At 34.6% G+C, this 14670-nt stretch overlaps 1 protein-coding gene across 1 annotated transcript in view; it reads right to left on the reverse strand.

The window, feature by feature from the left end:
• LOC106879044 (multiple PDZ domain protein) overlaps positions 1–14670 on the reverse strand; it is an 862020-nt gene that overhangs the window by 475091 nt on the left and 372259 nt on the right. Inside the window, exon 6 of the mRNA XM_089340722.1 lies at positions 4281–4415. Within this exon, the coding sequence (XP_089196848.1) occupies positions 4281–4415 (135 nt within the window). The remainder of the gene's footprint in view (positions 1–4280; positions 4416–14670) is intronic.

Here is a 14670-nt window from a genome sequence, read left to right on the forward strand (position 1 = left end):
CAGTGTGGAACACCTCTCCTACCCAAAATATCAATGAACTGGGAGTTGTCCAAAGATGAGCAACCTGACAAATACACTGTGGCCATCAACAACACTGCATCAACACACATAGGCCCACAAGATTACCCATCATCTTTCCAATAACCTGTTTACTACATGCAATACTTGTGTCTAAAGCTTCTTGAAAATAATAATCCTTCTTTGGCAACATAATTATCTAATCTGGTCATAATTTATTTTCAAATCTAATAATGGAATTCAATACCTCTACCACTTGTAGAGCTGCTTATAAAATCAAAATAACAGCACAACATTCATGACTTTCACAAACATTTTATCACAAACAGAGCCGTTGAAGCATGGAATAAACTACCCGCTTCAGTTGTTAGCTGTCAGGACACTGTATCCTTCGAAAATTCCATGCTTCCCTAAATTTTCCGACACTACTTCTTCCTCTTTATGACTCTTTTACTGTTCACTTTGCTATCTTTTTTGTTACATCCGGTGTACTGTGCATATACTTCTACATTTCATTGCTCTTTCTTTACTTGAATAATGTCTGTTCTCTCTCCTGTTTTAGTATTTTCTGATGTGTTGAGAATTATTAGCACACTGGGCAAAATGCTTTTAGTATTTCTTCTGGCTCTTCAAATTCCACCCAAACTTGACTTTACTTTTCATCTTTTCAGGGTCGATAAAATAAGTACCTGTTGTATACTGGGAGGGGGGGGACAATGTAATAATGTAATTGACTCAACCTTTCTCACAAAATTTCAGGCTTTGTGCCTATTGTATGCTGGGTAAAATGTTTAGCAGCTTTCTATCTGTCCATTTCAAATTCTGCTGAGGTTGACTTTGCCATTCATCCTTTCAGGGTTGATGAAATAAGTACCAGTTACGCACTGAGATCGATGTAATCGACTAGCCCCCATCACCCCCAAATTTCAGGCTTTGGGCCTACCAAGAAAGGATTATCATTGGTATTATTAAGGCAGTGAGCTGGCAGAATCATTAGCATGCTGGGCAAATTGCTTAGCAGCATTTCATCCATCTTCAGGTTCTGAGTTCAAATTCCAGCAAAGTCGACTTTGCCTTTCATCCTTTTGAGATCGATTAAATAAGTACCAGTAAAGAACCGGAGTCAATGCAATCATCTTACTCCCTCACCAAAATTGCTGGCTTTGTGCCAAAATTTGAAATTATTATTATTATTATTATTATTATTATTATTATTATTATTATTATTATTATTATTATTATTAACAGAAGATCCATTTAATTCTATACATTCACTGAAAAAAATCAACATTTAATTTTTTCTTTATTCTATACTAAGGTACTACATAAGCACCTGCTTCACTAAAAATAGAAGTTAAAATACTCCTAAGTTACAGAAGAATCATTAAATTAATACAGGCATGATAGGAAAAAAAATTTAGTGAATAAGAATAGTGTCATACCTCTGCAAAGGAGTTGCAGAAGGAATGTCAGTTAATCTGATATTATGATTTCAAATTTAGCATCAAAAGCACCTGTTTAAATTTAGTGATTCTTCTGTGGCTTAGGAGTATTTTGACTTCTATTTTTAGCAAATCAGGTGCTTATGTAGTACCCTAGAGTATATAATATATTTATATATCTTATATATAAATGTATGTATGTACACATACATAAATGTATACATGTATGAGTGGATTTGTGATAGAGAGGCGGAGAGATGGGGGAGGAGGCACTTAGTTTGCTTTTCCCCTCTCATTCCCCCCACCCAACGCCCACTTTTAAACTGAAACTATTTTTCTGAAAAGTAACAAAATAATAAAACAAACCATGTTATAATATTATTTTACTGTTGAAAGAATACGCATTAAATCAAACTGCATCTTTTTTTTTTTTTGTGCATGCATGTGTGTGTGTGTTTGGGGGAGGGGTGCTTTCCCCTCCCTGCCAGTACTGCATCATTTTGAGAAATAATCCCCTCTGTTAAGGTTACAGAGAAGTACAAGTTAATCTAGTTTAGACATTTTCTTTTCAAAAGAAAAATCTTTCTCCCTCTCTGCCCTCTCTTTTCAGTTCATTCTTCTTAACTCTGATATTCTGAATGAAAGAAATACAACAACGATGATGATGATGATGATGAACAAAAACCAGAAATGCTGCACCTTACCCAGCCACCCCCACCCAAGCTAAATCAACTCTAAGCCTTAGTTTCCTTTATAATGGTGAATTCAGAACATGTTGCTGTTGCTCAGCCCCAGGTTTGTTCTGACTGAACAAGTCTATGATTAAGAGTGTTCCAGCCATGACTATTCCTCCTCACTTTTAATGTATCAAGGACTGCATTATCAACTGTCTCCCCCATTCCTTTTTTGTTTTAAATGATAAAGAATTCAGAGACATACAGTACTTGCTGCCACAGAATGTTCTGCTAGTTTTGCTGAACCTATTCATCTGGCACAAGAATAACAACATACCAACTTTAGGCTATTTTTGTTACATAATACAAATTAAATCTGGATTAATCTTTATTTCTGAGTGTGTATTATTAGACTTGTAAACAAATTATGGTGAGATTAAATCAGGGTATTACAAGGACTGATTTTTTTTTAATTTTTTTTTATTTTTATTATTATTATTATTATTATTATTATTATTATTATTATTATTATTATTATTATTATTATTATTATAATAATAATAATAATAATAATAATAATAATAATATTAAAGGTGGTGAGCTGGCAGAATCGTTAGCATGTTGGATGAAATGCTTAGTGGTATTTCACTCATTGCTATGTTCTGAGCTCAAATTCCACCAATGTTGATTTTGCCTTTCATTCTATGAGGGTCAATGAAATAAGCATCAGTTACGCGCTGGGGTCGGTGAAATCAACTATCTCACTGCCCCAAATTTCAGGCTTCGTGCCTATAGTACAAAGGATTATTATTATTATTATTATTATTATTATTATTATTATTATGTTCTGAGTTCAAATTCTGCCAGGGTCGACTTTGCTTTTCATCCTTTCATGGTTGATAAATTATGTACCAGTCAAGTACTGGGGGTCGATGTGATCAACTTACCCCCTCCCCACATATTTCAGGCCTTGTGTTTGTATAGCAGAAAGGATTATTATTATTATTATTATTATTATTATTATTATTATTATTATTATTATCATCATCATCATTATTATTCATGACATTCAAACCTTCCCAAGAAGTATAACTAATGTCATGCATCTGTTGTTTCCAACAATGGCCAAGAGGGCAACACATTATTTCCTATAGTCATCACAACTGTATTAACCAGACAATCAGATGTTATACACCACTGGTCACAATGCATTTGTTTACATTGTTGTAGCTTTCAAATAATGCCACCCTGCTGGCTAGGTGGACAGGCTTGTATAGTCATTATAGTCACCCAGATTGCTTAATGTATGGCCTTTCAGCTGATCAGCATAAAATCACTCACAAGTGTCCTCCGGCCTCTGGCCTACAGGTATGTCCAGCAATTTCAGGGGAATTGAGTAAGTCGATTACATTGACCTCAGTATTCAACTGGTACTTATTTTATTGACCCCCAAAAGGATGACAGGCAAAGCTGACCTTGGCAGAATTTAAACTCAGAACATGAAAACAGACAAAATACCAATAAGCATTTTGCCTGGCATGCTAACAATTCTGCCAACTTGCTGCCTTTACTGCTACTATAATGGCCTTGTGTTCCTCAGAGGTGTTTGATCGCATAATGCCATCACTCAAGCAATCTTGACTAACTAGTCCCCCTTCCTCTCATCACCCATGTCATGTCCAACCACCCAAGCCCTGTACTAACTATTACACTCAGTCCTTTTACCCTCAATAACACTGCCTGCCCCACTTCACCTGGAATTTTCCTCAGCTTGTGTCTTTTCTAGCAGGTGTCAATTTGCAATAGTTTCAAACATAACATTTAACAACATCAATCTCACACCTGTCTAAAAGGGCCTGTAAAGGTGATGGGCACCACGCCTTCTTCCAGAGCCAGCAAGATAAAAAGAAAAACACATCAAAAATAAAACAAACATCACTCAAATTGATTAATGTAATATTTCAGCCTTGCTGAACCAAATCAATAACCTTATATCTATAGGTTATAGTTCAATAGATTAAATTCCAAGTATCAGTGATCAAAAGAATTCTGGCTGAAACAAATGAAGGTGAAGTGGGGGGGGGGGGTTTATTATTTTTTTTTTTACAGTGACCAAAAAAGCAATTAGAGAATAGTAGATACTTACGTTGTCTGCGACACCACCTGGTAAAATGGTTTTAACCACAACACCAGTGCTCTTGCCCCCAAAGATTCCGAACCCCAATCCAGTGCCATCGTTAACCAAATCTATGACCTCAATTTGAGTCCAATCTGTGTTTAACTGAAACAATAAAAATTGGAAAATAATTATACATATGGAAGTGAGTAATAGTCTGTGTTTATGTGTATGTATACACATACACACCGTATACATATATATACACACATACATTCTTGTATGAGTCAAGAAACTGTCTGCATTTGTGTATGTGTATATACACATAAAAATTTATATAAAGAGAGACAGAGCAGTAAAAGGAAAGAAAGATGCAAAAGACACATACACACACACACACACACACACACACACACATGCACACGCACACATACATGCATACAACATACATACTGTAAGAGAAAGACTGGAAGGAGAAAGAGGGAGAGCTTATATTCGATCAACTGAATCATGTCAATATTGATGTTTCTGACAAGGAACAAAGCCCCATTATCCCCACCACCATAAAAACCACCAGCACCACTCCCCACCATTAAAGGATGGCAGGAAAGTGAAAGTGAGAAAGAGTAGGGGATACATAAATGAATTGACCTCAGTATTATATTATATTATGTTACATCGATATTTCTTTTATCAACCTCAGAAAAGTTAAAAGGCATAATTGACTTGTTCCAAATGATTTGGAATCAGAAAAATATGACTTGCTAATCTAGACAATGGTAAAAATAGCCTTGACGGCCACAGAGTTCCGTGTTTATTACTCCCTTACAAACAAAAGTAGATTACAGTGATAAAAGAGAGAGAAGGAAAGTAGTTGACTGAAAAATGCTGTTATATGGAGGATTGGAGCTATTTTTGCTTTTGTCTTGTTTTTGAATACTGGAATGCCAAAAGAAAAATTGACCCTTTTAGAAGTGAACTCACACACATGAAGAAGCAAAATGGAGAGCACGGATTTGTACCAATTGCAATGATCTTGACTGCTTTCTTTTATACAATGTATATTTATAACTGTGTATGTGTGTACGTGTATATTACACACACACATCTTTATCCTTCATTTGTTTCAGTTATTGGACTGTGGCCATGTAGGGGCACCACCTTGAAGAAGTTTTAGTTGAACTCCAGTACTTATTGTCTTTTAAAACTTAATACTTATTCTATTGGTCTCTTTTATTTATCAAACTACTAAGTTGCAAGGATGTAAACACACCAACACCAACTGTCAAGCAGTGGCGGGGGACAAACACAAACAGACATCTTCTATAGTTAAAATTCTTCTACACACACACACAATGCGTATGTATTTAAGTGCAAATATGGCTGTATGATGAAGAAGCTAATTGGCAGCCACACAGTTTTAAAGTTGGTCCCACTGGAAACAGCTGTAAAAAAATCTGCCCCAACAAATTCTATCCAACTTATGCAAGTATGGAAAAGTGGATGTTTATCCAATGATATAATGATGATACTCCTTTTGTGTGTGTGTGTTTGATCTTTTTTTAGTATTTATTCATTTATTTGGTTTTTCATCCATTTTGCCATTATGGCACAGAACAAACAAAACTTGCAAAGGTAGACTTTTCTTTACCTAAATGTACATCTGATTGTCTAAATAAGGTATTTTCATTCCACTAATTCTCACATAGTGAAAACAAAACTAAGGAACTTTGGCTTACTAGGTAATGTAAACAGAGACACTCCCTTTTGCTGAGGTAATTCTAATAAGAATATGAAAATGATATTCACACACATACATATAACCACAAGAGTTTCAAGTTCAGTCCCACTGTGTGGCACCTTGAGCAAGTGTCTTATACTATAGCCCAAGACTAACCGATGCTTTGTAAGTTGATTTGGGAGGAAACTGCAGGGAGCTCATTGTGTGTGTGTGTGTGTGTGAGAGTGTTGATATTTCATTTGTCGTTTTAGTGAAACGGTGGTGATGCTTGTATTCCCTGTTGACATTATGAATGGCTGCTCTGTGCTTTCAAAGACATATGCTGTGGATTGGAAGATCCCTTACTTGTAAAATAAGAGAGGTTTGGTGGCAGGAAGAGCATCCAGCTGCAAAATCCTATCTCTAAATCAAATCCTGTCCAAGCCATGCAAACATGTTAAACCCAAAGCCAGCATGGAAGACAGATGTAAAGTGATAATGATCATCATCATCTTCATATGTGTGTTTGATGATACAAACAGGAAAAACAAATGTCAGAACATGAAATAGAGCAAAGAGGTGGAGTTTTTTTTGTTATTTACATAGGTGAAGCAACACTGGAGACTCAAGGGATTAGAGTTTCATGCAAAAGAAAATATCGAACTCAACATGATTTAAATGTTTGTATTAATGCATTGAAAAAGGAGAAAAAAAAACTTTTTCAAATAAAGAACTCTTGAAAATATTAGCAAACAAACTTGTGTTAATGGAAACTCAGAAGAAATTATTTGGTAGTTAAAAGTATACTTCAGTACATTCACAACCCCCACCACCACCACATATAGATAATTGTGTGTGTGTGTGTGTGTGTGTGTGTAAATGCATGCATGTGTATTATTTCATACAAGATATATACTGCAATGTGTAAAGTGCACAGGCATAGACATGTACATACTTAAATGCACTCAAATAAAAATTGGTTACTTGTTTATTTTTAAAATTTGGGTTTGGGGATTTCTATTTTTTTTATTTTCTCGAACTGCGTGCTTTGTTACATATGCATACATGCATGCATCTACACATGCATACATATGCACATATACCATATACACATATTCATACATAAACACACCTAAATTTACACATACATGTACTTAGACATAAATATATACACACACACATATACAATACATATATACATATACATACGTATATATATATACATACATACATACACATGAACTACATATTTATACATAAATACTACACATTTATACATAAATACACACGCATGCATATGCACATGCATGTATAACCATACACAAATACACACACACCATACCACCCATATTGAACAAAGTACAACTTTAATAATAATAAAAAACAGCCTAAAATACCAAATTTGTTTATTATCATTCATAACCATGAAACCAGCAACTAATCATTTTTTCATCTTCATTTATTATAATCACTACTACAATTACTACTACCAATCATTATTGTTGTTGTTGTTGTGGTTGTTATTATTATGATTGCTGTTGTTACTACTTTAATCAAAGTGGTTTTCTTTGTATTGATCAAATAAATCGGCAATGATAAAATTACTGACTTCAGAATTGATTGTAGAAATTACTGCTCCACACATGTACATCTACATGTTAAACCCCACTGCCACCACCATTACTGCTTCCATCTCCTTCTCGTTATCGTCAGCAAGTTCACAAGCAATGTGCCGCCATGTAATTAGCATACCATTCATAGAAGCAACTCATTTGCCTGTAGTTCACTATATATCCTCTTCTAACATGTAACTTTATTTAGCCCATCTCAATACCAACCTGCTGAAGTCCCATTACTGATACTAAGATGCAAGTATTCTAAATTTTCAAGTGTTTGTGTTTCAAATTGGAAACCTCTCGTAATTTTATGAAAAGAAACTCTTCAGTAAGCGGTCAGTCTCCACCATTTCATTCCATGCCTTCCTAAGTCTACCTCTACCACAGCTTCCATAAACTTAATGTGCTCAATACTTTTTTAATACAAATAACTTCTATTAGCATCATGAGTCTGTACCAGAGCATTTTTATCTGTTGCAGAATCCAATTTTTCTTGACCCTCAATTTGTTTGTGCTTTACTGTTCACACAGCTTAACACTCTTTTACTTGTTTCAGTCATTTGACTGTGGCCATGCTAGAGCACCGCCTTTAGTCGAGCATATTGACCCCGGGACTTATTCTTTGTAAGCCTAGTACTTATTCTATCGGTCTCTTTTGCCGAACCGCTAAGTGATGGGGACATAAACACACCAGCATCGGTTGTGAAGCAATGCTAGGGGAACAAACACAGACACACAAACACACATATATATATACATATATATGACAAGTTTCTTTCAGTTTCCGTCTACCAAATCCACTCACAAGGCTTTGGTTGGCCCGAGGCTATAGTAGAAGACACTTGCCCAAGATGCCACGCAGTGGGACTGAACCTGGAGCCATGTGGTTGGTAAGCAAGCTACTTACCACACAGTCACTCCTGCGCCTAAAACAGTACATATCCAGTAGAGTAAGCTCACCTCGTTTCTTCCCACCTGTTGCAAACCTTCCCTTTTCAAGGCCCACATCTTCCTATCATGCTGCACTGCAATTCATACAACTGAACATCATACAAACTTTTGTTGCTAGCAGAGGTTATAAACTCCTAGTCTTTTAATTTTTATTTTAAATATTCATTTCGTGAAGTTCAGTATTGTTGGAATAATCAAATCACTGGTTTTCTGCATTTCTGATGGCCCAGAATGGTAAGAAAGCAAATTAGGTATCAAAAATTGTTTTTAATCTTAAATTCTTTTTCATCCAAACCAATACAATTAATTAACTGCTGATAGCTGTTACTAATGCAGAAATGATGAAAGTCTTTTTATAAGAAAATAATATGGCCAAATTTTGGTAGAGATGAAATATTGTTAATGGGACTTATACCACCACTCATGAGCAAGTATGACCTAGTAGCTTGTACCACACTTTTGCTAGTTGTTTTATGCATCCATGTAGTCACAGGTAGACATAGGCACCATCTTTACTTACACTTTTAACCTAGTAGAACACTAGAGAGAGCTGCACCAGTACTAGGTTGGAATTAATTTCCAGTTGAGCAGACGAGAATACCTTACTCAAGGACACAATGAGCTGTCTGGTCCAGGAGTCAAACCCATGACCTAACAATCAAGAACACAATAGCTTAACCACAGAGCTGTATATTTTCATGTAAACATTAGCTATTAAAATAATTTTAAAAAATCTGGATACATTTAATAAAATAACTTTATCTTTATTCTATTTAAATTTCATGCACAACCAGGATGTGTTATAGAAACCAACCGCAATACTCAAAGGGCATTTTATTTTATCAATCCCAGAAAGACATAAATGAAGTTGATCCTAGTAGGATTTGAACTCAGAATGTAACTAATTTTTTCTTTATTAAATGAGTGAATAGAATGTAATTTCAAAAAGATTCTTTAACTAATTTTTTTTAAACTGATTTTTTTTTTTTTTTCTGTTCTGCTTGCTGTGTCTGAAGGAAGGAGCAGTGCCCTCAAGCCTTTTCAAGCCCAACAAGACAGGTGAGGTTGGTGTTGTTAATGTTTCATTTAAAGTGCTGCTGGTCAACACCGACAAGAAAGGCATGAGCAGGAAAAAGATACTAAAAGGAAGATGTTCAATGGGAGGAAGGACTGAGTGTATACATTAGAACAGAGGCTAGGGCACTGGACACAACAAGTGTGATAAGAGGTGGAGAGATTGTGGTGGTAAGGGTGCTTGGATGCAAAAAGTACAAGACTATCAAGCTCCAAGAAACAGAGCCATTATAGGAATGATAGAAAAGGTAGTGACAGGAAACAGAATGTTGGTGGGTCAGAGAGAAGAGCATGTCTGGCATTATTTAATGCCAATCATATGGCTCTTCCAAGTCTTTCACTGCCTGTGGCTCTGGGATTGTAGTGCCTTCGGGTCCTGTAAATATACATTGTACTGCATTTCTACTGAGTTTATATTGCAGCACTTGAAATTTTTCAGCATTAAACTGCATGTTGCTTATTTCAGCCCACTTGTACACTGAGTTCAGGTCCTGTTGTAAGCTTGTAACAACCTCTTGGTTTTTTACTGCCTGTGATAATTTTGTGTCATCAGCATAGCTAGGGACAGTGGCTGTCCAAGTGACTGTCGGCATGTTTAAGAAGGCTATTCTGAACAGAAAGGGTGCCATTGGCTGCAACTACCTGACTTCTGTCTTTAATGAAGTCATGCAGCCACTCTCCCAGTTTACCAGTGATGCCAAGGTCTTGTAGCTTATGACTTATCGTGCCATGATCTACTTTATCAAAGGCCTTTGCAAAGTCAAGATATATCACACTGACATCTGAATAGTCAAGCAGCTGTTTCAAAACCCAGTCATAGTGCTGAAGGAGCTGTGTGAGGCAGCTTCTTCCTGGGTGGAAGCCATGCTGAGGATTGTTCATATAATACATATATATTATACATACATACTTATTTATATATATATTATACCTATATATACACATATATGTATAATACACACATATATTATATATAGTATACCTATATATACACATATATGTATAACACATACATATATATATATATATATAGTATACCTATATATATATATATATGTATAAAATATACATATATATTATACACACATATATATATATATATATATATATATATATATTATACACACATATATATTATACCTATATATACATATATATATGTATAATACATAAGTATATATATATATATATATATATATATATATATTTCCCCTAAAGTTTGCTTCAGTCATTTGACTGCGGCCTTGCTGGAGCACCACCTTTAGTTGAGCAAATCAACCCCAGCACTTATTCTTTGTATGCCTAGTACTTATTCTATTGGTCTCTTTTGCTAAACCACTAAGTTATGGGGACATAAACACACCAGCATCGGTTGTCAAGCGATGTTGGGGGCACAAATACAGACACAGACACACACACATATAATATATGCATATACAACAGGCTTTTTTCAGTTTCCATCTACCAAATCCACTCACAACCTATAGTAGAAGACACTTGCCCAAGTTGGCATGCAGTGGGATTGATCCCGGAACCATATGGTTGGTAAGCAAGCTACTTACCACACAGCCACTCCTGTATGTATATATATATATGTATGTATGTATGTATGTATGTATATATACATATATATATATATATAGACATACATATTATACCTATATACACATATATATGTATAATACACCTATATAAACATAGGTATGTATAATACATATATATATATATGTATATGTATATATATATGCATGTATATATATATAAATATATATATATATATATACATATATATATATATATATATATATATATATATATATATATATATACACATACATACATGCACGTATGTGTGTTCATGCATTATATATATATATATATATATATATATATATATATATATATATATATATATATATATATATATATATACATATATAATCAAAGGAGACACAAAGAAAAATATATCAAAACGCTTCAATGATTTTTCTCTGAAAGTCAACTTATCAATAAGGGAAAACAAATATTACTCAGAAAATATTATCAAATATTGGTCTCAAAAGAATTGTCCATACAAAAGATCAATAAACATGTAATTTATTTATAATATTAATATTGTGAAAGAAGGAAGAAAAATAAAAACAAATGGAAAAGCACGCAGACATATGTAATTGAAAGATTGAACTGAGAAACTAGAGTTTATAAAGATTGGAATGTTGTACATGTAAAACATGTATATAAATGTAAACAGAAGGACAGAAAGGTTTCACTGTGTTAGTGTGTGTATGTGTTAGAGAGAGAGAGAGAGACCTTTGGCTCTCTATTCCTGTTGGAGCAGTAAGGGTAGCATTGTAATATCTGGCCGATTTCTTCTAGGTGAGTGAGACAGAGTAGAATTGATCCCAGTATAAGGCTAGTGCTTTAGTTAAGGAATCCTGAAAGAATGAATGGCAAAGATGACCATATCAGAGTAGAGAGAAATCGAATGACTACCACATGGTGAACTATCCAACACTTTAATGGCTCAACCAATGTTTTCAGGTATGTGTGTGCGTGTGTGTGTATATATATATATATATATATATATATATATGTATCACCTAACTGTCTGGATGTTTTGCGTTCTTGTCTCATTTTGTATTTGATATATATATATATAAATTGATTGACAAGAAAGTAATTTCGGCTATTTATTGTGAAATGAAAGTCATTGTTTTTCATACAAAGAATGAACTTTTATCAATTATATATTTTCCATTTTGTTTGATGAGCTTTTGCCATCTTTTTGGCAACTTCATGATTCTATGCTCATAGAACTTCTGGTCCTTATCAGTCAAAAACCGAAGCAAGTGCGATTTCAGGTCATTATCATTACTGAATGTTTTACCATTCGAAGAATGTTGCAAAGTTCAAAATAAATGGTAATCTGATGGTGCAAGGTTAGGGCTATATAGTGGATGTGACATCACTTCCCAATCAAGCTCCATAATTTTTCAGGAGTTAGCAAAGATGTGTGGTCTAGCATTGTCATGGTGGAACATGATTCCTTTACAATTTTCCAATTCTAGCTGTTTTTCTTTGATTACTTCTTCCAATTTCATTAGTAAACATCTAAATTGCTCCTTTGAAGCAGCTTAAAATATACAACAACTTTGTAATCCCACCAAATTGACAGCATAGCATTTTTTCGATACAATTCAGCTTTTGGTGTGGTTTGTGCTAGTTCATTATACTTGGACCATGATTGTTTTCGATTGATGTTACTGTAGACAATCCATTTTTTATCACCGGTGATGATTCATTTCAAAAAAAGGTCGATTTCATTGTGTTTGAGATGCATATTGCAAATATTGATTTGTTAAGCGAATGTCTTTCAATTTATGTGGAACCCAAATATTGAGCTTCTTAATGAGTTCAAGACATTTTAAGTGATTTTCAATTGTTGTGTGTGATACATTTAACCTCTCTGCAATCTCTTGCACGGTTATATTACAATCAGATTCAATTATGGCTTTGATTCAGTCATCATCAATTTCAGTAGGTCGACCAGAACATTGGTTATCTTTGAGTGAAAAACCTCCAGAACACAATTTTTTAAACCATTTTTGTGCATTCTGTTGAGCAATCAACACCATAAACTTCACATATCTCTTTGTGAGCCTCAGTAGCTTTCTTGTCTTTACAGAAATAAAAAAGCAAAATATGGCAAAAATGTCTGTTTTTGCACTCCATGTTAAAATTGACATTGAATGAACAGCTGTACACAAAATTACGGGCAATTTGCTTCTAAAGTAAGCTAAACGTAATAGCTATCAAATGTCCAAAGGAAAAAATCATAACATTGATAAAAGTCATCCAAAACAATTCTAACTCTATTTGTGAAAAATGAAATTACATTCTTGCCAACCCAATGCACACACACACACACACACACACACACACACATATATATGCATCTGTGTATGTGTCCTTCCCATGTGTCACAGTCATGCAAGTGGTATCATTTGTCAAGCCAGTGGGTAATATTTTGCTGGAAACATGTAGGGTTGGTGACAAGCAAAAGGGAATCCAGTTGTTGAGAATTTCTACCTACCCATGCAATCATAGAAAAGTGGACAGCGAAAAAAACTGATGACAGTGGCAATGATGATGATGATGATTGTGTGTGTGTGTGTGCTGGCCTTGTGCCAAAATTTGAAATCAATATTATGTCACCAATAAGATTTATGATACATTGACAAAATGATTACAACAGTGATGTGTAGATGCCTTTTCATAGAGCTGCCAGTTGATGGGTTCACTGACACTGCCGTGATGACAACTATTGAGCAGAATATTAGATTTCAGTTTGATAACAGCAAAGTAATATGCAACACCTTAACTAAATTATCACATTGACAAAAAGGCTTCACATTTCACCAGTTAGTAGTGACAATGCTTTAAAGTCCATTGCAGAGTGCTATCTGTCAACAGCTATGGCTATGAAAGAATCATGATAAAATTAGAATTATTCAGACTATTAATCTTGTTCTTTTGTTCTATTTTCTTTCACTTGTTTCAGCCATGGGATTACGGCCATTTTGGAGCACCACCTTGACAATGCTTACTTGATCAAATTGTTCCTGGTACTTAAGTTTTTAGGTTTGGTACTTGTTCTATCAGTCTTTTTTTTTTTTTTTACCAAACTGCTATGTTATGGAGACCTGAACAAACCAACATCAATTGTTGAATGGTGAAAGGCAAATACAATGACACACACACAGAGCAAACTCCCATAAAGTTTCCATCTCTGAATTCTCTCACATTGGTTGGCTCAAAGTTACAGTAGAAGACATGCCCAAAGTGAAATGCAGTGGGACCAAATGTGGAACTTCATAACCACTGCTCCTATAACATTAGATATGAAACATTTGGAGTTCTCTCCCACCACTACCACCACCAATAGTTATATATACACAATGTTTTCATCAGTTTGATCTCCAATGGTCAACTAGTGCCTTGAGAGTGAAATTTGTCAGAAAGAAACTGTAAAAGTACTTTGTGTACATGTGTGTGTGTG

The sequence above is a fragment of the Octopus bimaculoides genome, chromosome 23 (assembly GCF_046866305.1).
Source record: "Octopus bimaculoides isolate indiv1 chromosome 23, ASM4686630v1, whole genome shotgun sequence".
NCBI classification, from domain to species: domain Eukaryota; kingdom Metazoa; phylum Mollusca; class Cephalopoda; order Octopoda; family Octopodidae; genus Octopus; species Octopus bimaculoides.